General features: G+C 43.9%; 1 protein-coding gene across 1 annotated transcript in view; it reads right to left on the bottom strand.

Moving 5' to 3' along the window:
- SEL1L3 (SEL1L family member 3) overlaps positions 1-7,190 on the bottom strand; it is a 120,888-nt gene that overhangs the window by 7,258 nt on the left and 106,440 nt on the right. The window contains exons 21-23 of the mRNA XM_017505099.2: positions 5,074-5,201; positions 2,844-2,946; positions 2,689-2,761 (exon numbers count right to left, since the gene is read on the bottom strand). Coding sequence (XP_017360588.1) covers positions 2,689-2,761; positions 2,844-2,946; positions 5,074-5,201 — 304 coding nt within the window. The remainder of the gene's footprint in view (positions 1-2,688; positions 2,762-2,843; positions 2,947-5,073; positions 5,202-7,190) is intronic.

Raw genomic sequence — 7,190 nt, forward strand, 5'->3', positions numbered from 1 at the left:
TTTTTTTTTTCCTTCTACTTTTTTAGAGACTGGGTCTCATTCTGTTGCCCAGGCTGGAGTGCCATGGTGTGATCATAGCTCACTGCAGACTTGAACTCCTGGGTGCAAAAGATTCTCCTGCCTCAGCTTCCCCACCAGCTGGGACTCCAGGCATGTGCAACCACACCGGGGGTAATTTTATTTTATTTTATTTTATTTTAGAGATGTGGGTCTCGCTATGCTGCCCAGGCTGGTATCAAACTCCTGAGCTCAAATGATCCTCCCTCCTGGGTCTGTCAAGAGTGTTGGGATTATGGGAGTGAGCCTGGTTTCCTGGTCTTTTTGGGCAAGCTACTTTGCCTCTCTGCCTCGGTTGTCTCATCTGTAAAATAAAGGTCATATAATTAAATATTTTTTTTTTTTTTTTTGAGACGGAGTCTCACTGTCGCCTGTCACCAGACTGGAGTGCAGTGGCACGATCTTGGCTTACTGCAACCTCTGCCTCCTGAGTTCAAGCGATTCTCCTGCCTCAGCCTCCTGAGTAGCTGGGATTACAGGCACATGCCACCTCGCCCGGCCAGTTTTTTGTATTTTAGTAGAGACGGGGTTTCACCATATTGGCCAGGATGGTCTTGATCTCCTAACCTCGTGATCCACCTGCCTTGGCCTCCCAAAGTGCTGGGATTACAAGCATGAGCCACTGTGCCTGGCTAATTAAATAATTTTTATGATCCTATCCAGACAAAGCCTTCTTTAGGCTGATTAAGAAGGAAGTAGGTATGTGCTGGAGAAAGCAGTGGAAAAAGTTTGAGAAACACGAAGAAAATGTATGAAAGAATGGTGGGGATACAGGAAGAGCAAAACATCACAGGACAGGAGAGGCACGGAGACAAGAATGTGGAGAGACTGATAATGAAGGCATGGAGACAGAGATGAGAGATGTCTTCTGATCAAAGCAATTCCACCCGCCCATGAATTTTCATGGCTACCAGCTGGTATAAAATCATAAAGACAAATCTCAGCTCCTCTAACGGAATTGCATTTGTAATAATCATCACAATATTTCTACTGAGTAAAATGACAAAGATAATTTGAAATGGAAAATACTGACAAGATGCAAAATAAATGATACCTGGCCACAAATTTAGGGATGGGACAGAATTTGCATGAGTGAAGTTTATTAACCGGCAGGCTACAGGGCATCAAGCCTGGAAGGTTTTGATGGTTCCCTGTTAACCTCCTCAGGTAAATCAGAGAGAAATGATTCCACATTAGCTTCTCGCGACAGTGACTTCCTTCTCACCATGGAAGAGAAGGTGACGTGAACCTGTCACTTTTCATTATCTGCTACACAAATAACAGCTACGCAAATGCTCCAATGCCATGTCCGGTCCTAATCTATCCATTCGTAAATGTCTCTATTTGCCTTCATGAGTTATTATATCCTTCGAGATGGTGAAAAATCAATTTTCTTGTCTCTCAAGAGACCAGAGGCATTTGTGGGTGTGAGTACCTACTATGCATGAGTTATCACAAATGACACGACTGGAGCCTTCCTCTTGTCAGCTTATGGTCTAATAGAGGAGATAAACGTAAGAGCTGACATCCACTGGGAAGGTTTTATATGCCAGATAAATATAATAGCTAACGTTTAACTACAGTTGTCATTTTCTTAAGTGTCTTATGTGTATTTTTTTTACTTAATATTTTTTTCATTTCATGTTCCTAGGAAGTAGCTACTCTCATAAGCTTATTGTACTGATGAGAAATTTGGGGATCAGGAAGGTTAAGTAACTTGCCGTAAGTCGTAAGCTAATAGGTAACCAAGCCTGGACTCTAAGCCCAAATAGAAGCAAGTAGGGCTCCCTGGTCCTTAACTACTATTCTATACTAGCTCAGAAAAATAACAGTGATCAGTGGAAACCATGCGAAACTAAATGCCCACTTTATAATTCCTGCCCCATCCCTCCCTCTGTCCATGTGGCTGAGGATTCTTATTCATTACGAGTGTTTGTTTATCCTCTTACACATTTGATTGTTTGAAATGAACGGGAAGACTTCATGCTGCCAGGGTCTTTGGAGCTGTGTGTTCAGACACACAGAGGTAGAATTCTAATAGATATATTTTCAATGGGAGAAGTTGTATTCATTCAGTTTCTTAAGCTTTTTAAAGAAAATCCTTATTTTGAGGCTGGGTGGCTCACGCCTGTAATCCCGGCACTTCGGGAGGTTGAGGTGGGCGGATCACCTGAGGTCAGGAATTTCAGACCAGCCTGGCCAACATGGTGAAACCCCATCTCTACTAAAAAAAAAAAAAAAATTAGCCGGGTGTGGTGTCATGCACCTGTAGTCCCAGCTACTCAGTCCTAGCTGAGGCAGGAGAATCGCTTAAACCGGGGAGGCAGAGGTTGCAGTGAGCTGAGATTGCACCACTGCACTCCAGCCTGGGTGACAGAATGAGACTCCATCTCAAAAAGAAAGAAAGAAAAAAAATCCTTATTTTGAGAAAAATACGATAGTAACTTTGTGGCCTCCCACCAGCCAGGAGTTTCATATACCTCTAGAAGGACTCCCACCCCGTGAAGACCAACCTAGGGATAGGAGATAGTATGACCAATAGCACTGGGAGGGAAAATGCAATTTTTCTGGTAGACGAAAAAAAAAATTCCCTGCTTTTTTATACTGCTTTGGCTTTTTATAAATCTTTACCTGAGACAGACTGGAAATACTGCACAGACCAGGCGATCAATACGGACAGGAGAAAGGTTCCCAGAAAATAGATCTGCAAACATCAGAAGCACGAATTAGTGACTGACAATGAGCAGGGACCATAAGGGCGGGGCCGGCAGGGAGATGAAACCTACCAGGGCTGAGTGCAGGACGGCGCCCCAGAGAAGCCGCAAGTGCAGGTAAAGCCAGGCCAAGGAACAGGGGCTGAAGGACTCCTCGTTACTGTGGCTCCAGCACCTGCAGACAAAGCCCAGGGCATCTTGACGTGTCCGCCAACTTTAGTGGCACAACTCACGACTGGCATTTTCAGATCCACAAACCTACATTCTTCTGCTTTTGGACAAATGTGTGCACACTCAACTGACAAAGATGAGACAAAGAAATAAAGCCAGTGGCCAAATAAGTGGTTTGGCCTGATCTGAAATTCTAGAATTCCAGTAGAAATCTCAGAAGGTGAGTTTTGTCCTTAATTAAGAGTCAAGTCTGTTCTGCTGTGGTGACCACAAATTTTTTTTTTTTTATGTATTAATATATTTTTTTTTATTTTGTTTATGCTCAATTTTTTTTTTTTTTTTTCCCATTTATTTATTTTATTGCATTTTAGGTTTTGGGGTACATGTGAAGAACATGCAGAATTGTTGCATAGGAACACACATGGCAGTGTGATTTGCTGCCTTCCTCCCCATCACCTACATCTGGCATTTCTCCCCTTGCTATCTCTCCCCAGCTTCCCACCCCCGACCCTCCCTCCCTATTTCCCCCCAACTGACCCCAGTATGTAGTGCTCCCCTCCCTGTGTCCATGTGTTCTCATTGTTCAACACCCGCCTATGAGTGAGAACATGCGGTGTTTGATCTTCTGCTCTCCTGTCAGTTTGCTGAGAATGATGGTTTCCAGGTTCATCCATGTCCCTACAAAGGACCCTAACTCATCGTTTTTGATGGCTGCATAATATTCCATGGTGTATATGTGCCACATTTTCCCTATCCAGTCTATCATCGATGGGCATTTGGGTTGGTTCCAGGTCTTTGCTATTGTAAACAGTGCTGCAATGAACATTCGTGTGCACGTGTCCTTATAGTAGAATGGTTAAAAGTTAAGCAGGATGCTGAAGCAGAGGACCTGCCTGAACAGTATTTCTGTTTAAAGTGCAGATGTAGGAATGCCTCCTTATCTTTCAAAAAGGCATCGGCTAATTAGGATGGGCGTGGTGGCTCACACCTGTAATCCCAGCACTTTGGGAGGCCGAGGCAGGTGGATCACTTGAGGCCAGGAGTTCGAGACCAGCCTGGCCAACATGGCAAAACCCCATCTCTACTAAAAATACAAAAATTAGCCAGGTGTGATGGTGCATGCCTGTAATCCCAGCTACTCAGGTGGCTGAGGCATGAGAATCACTTGAACCCAAGGAGTAGAGGTTGAACCCAAGAAGTAGAGGTTGAACCCAAGAAGGAGAGGTTGCAGTAAGCCAAGATCATACCACTGCACTCCAGCCTAGGTGACAGAGCGAAGTCCTGTCTCAAAACAAACAAACAACAGAAAGGCATGGGCTAATCAGATGCGTTATTCTTTCCATTCTCGTGGAAAGTTTTGGTCAGTCCCTGACCTTCAGATCAAGTACCTTCTATATCTTAAACTTCAGATACTAGAGAAGAGAAATACAGGATCTGGCTGAATGTTTTCTAATACAGGCAAATCCTGGGCTCGCCCTTCCCTTTCTTCCCTTTTCTTCCCTCCCTCCTTTCCTCCCTCCCTCCTTTCCTCCCTCCCTTCCTTTCTCTTCTCTCTCTCTCTCTTTTACTTTCTTTCTTCTTTTAGTAGAGCTGAGATTCCGCCATGTTGGCCAGGCTGGTCTCGAACTCTTGACCTCAAGTGATTTGCCCGCCTTGGCCTCCCAAAGTGCTGGGATTACAGGAATGAGCAATGGTGCCCTGCCTTTTTTTTTTTTTTCTTCTTCAACAGAGTTTTGCACTTGTTGCTCAGGCTGGAGTGCAGTAGTGCGATCTCGGCTCATGACAACCTCCACCTCCCAGGTTCAAACGATTTTCCTGCCTCAGCCACCTGAGTAGCTGGGATTACAGGTGCCCACCACCACATCCAGCTAATTTTTTGCATTTTTAGTAGAGATGTGGTTTCTCCATATTGGTCAGGCTGGTCTTGAACTCCCGACCTCAGGTGATCCGTCCACTTTGGCCTCCCAAAGTGCTGGGATTGCAGGTGTGAGCCACCATGCCTGGCCTTGCTTTTTTCCTTTTAAATAACAGTTTACATTACAAAATAAGGGTAAAGCTAACTTTAACCAAGAAGCAAACATCATCTACTTGGGTTCCCCAGATTCCACAGTTCTAGAGGCTCTGAGCTCACCTTTCGTACAGTTCTTGGAGAATAGAGATGTTATTAGAATGGAGAGTTGAGTCAATTTCCAAGAAATCCAAGATATGGTGTGGGATTATAGTGCCTTCCTCAATTAGCAGGGCCAGGTTAAAAAATCCCTAAAAACAAGCCATAAACCAAACTCATCAACTCCTTGAAATAAAACCTAGACACACACTCTTCATCAGAATGTAAATGTTTACAACCTCTAAATATTTTTTTCAGTCTCTACAGCCAGATGGTTTTGTCATCCTCATTGACGAATTGTTTCCCTAAATACATGCATCTGAGAAATTTATTTGCACGAGAACCAGGAGGCTTTCAAAAGCTGCTGTGTCCCATCTGGTGCGAAGCCAGTCAACCGGGAGATCTGTCCTTTCTCGCTCACTCTCTCAAAACAGAACTTACTGGAAAATGCGCCCTTGTATCATAAACAAAACCAGAGTCAAACCGAGTTGAACGCCATGTCCATCACTTACAGACTATGCCCTAGGTTGCGACAGCCCTGTTGAAAATCTGACAAAATATTTCTGTGGCTAGGGCTGCTTCCCATGACTGACATCCCAACATGGCTCCCTTGCACAGGATCACCTAAGGACACTCTCAGCTTTCCCAGGCTGGTGCAGAAACCTCTTCTCATGACTCTTCTGGGCACAGATCTCCACTGTGGCATATTTTCCTACGTCTCCCTCTGACACTGTCCTTGATCCTTAGAGGTAGGACCTGCCTTATTGGGCTGTATGGATCCAATAAAATAAACACAGAGGGCCTGACTGTAGGCATGCTTCATAAAGGATGTGTACTATGACACTGCCTGGAGAATGAGTACCACATGAGCCTAGCATGTGGCTGGATCAAGAAACAAGCAGAAAGCAATGGGATACTTACCGTGAGGACTTGACCAATTAAACTGGATTTTTGCCCTTGAAAGAACTCAGGATCACATTTTTTGTGTTTCGTTTTTAACTTCTATTTTAAAGTTTATGGGTACATGTACAGGTTCGTCATATAGATTGTTTTGTTATGTGTTATCGGGGTTTGTTGTACATATTATTTTGTCACCCAGGTACTAAGCCTAGTACCTGTTCGTTATTTTTCCTGATCCTCCACCTCTTTCCAACCTCCACCCTTAGGTAGTGTCTGTTATTCCCCTTTCTGCGCCTCTGTGTGCTCATCATTTAGCTCCCACTAAGTGAGAACATGTGGTATTTAGTTTTTTGTTCCTGCGTAGTTTGCTAAGGATAATGGCCTCCAGCTCCATCCATGTTCCTGCAAGGGACAGGATCTCATTTTTTTTTATGGCTGCATAGCATTCCACCATGTAATGTACTACATTTTATTTATCCAGTCTACTGTTGATGGGCATTTAGGTTGATTCTATGTCTTTGCTACTGTGAATAGTGCTACAATGAACATACATGTGCACGTGTCTTCATAACAGAACGATTTACATTCCTTTGAGTATATATCCCGTAATGGGATTGCTGGGCCAAATGGGAGTTCTGTTTTTAGGTCTTTGAGGAATTGCTACACTACTTTCCACAATGGTTGAACTCATTTACACTCGCACCAACAGTGCATAAGTGTTTTTCTCTTTGCAACCTCACCGGCACCTGTTATTTTTTGACTTTGTAATAATAAGGGTTCTGACTGGTGTGAGATGGTGTCTATTGTAGTTTTGACTTGTGCTTCTCTAATGACAAGATCACGTCTAATGGCTTTTATCCTCCCTCTGACCTTGCTTCTTAGTTGCCTTTGACAACAATCTAAATGAAAATCATCACTACCAGGTTGCATAATCCACGACTTTCACAACCATCATATGCAGCAATCATGATAAAAAATACCAGCAGCTCACAGTTTGAATGCTTGCCATAAGCGAGGCATTGTTGTTTTTTATATTTATTCATTTAACCCTTATAACAACAAACTGGGCCGGGCGCGGTGGCTCAAGCCTGTAATCCCAGCACTGTGGGAGGCCGAGGCGGGTGGATCACGAGGTCAAGAGATCGAGACCATCCTGGTCAACATGGTGAAACCCCGTCTCTACTAAAAATACAAAAAATTAGCTGGGCATGGTGGCGCGTGCCTGTAATCCCAGCTACTCA

Source organism: Cebus imitator, unplaced genomic scaffold (assembly GCF_001604975.1).
Source record: "Cebus imitator isolate Cc_AM_T3 unplaced genomic scaffold, Cebus_imitator-1.0 Scaffold333, whole genome shotgun sequence".
Taxonomy (NCBI): Eukaryota; Metazoa; Chordata; class Mammalia; order Primates; family Cebidae; genus Cebus; species Cebus imitator.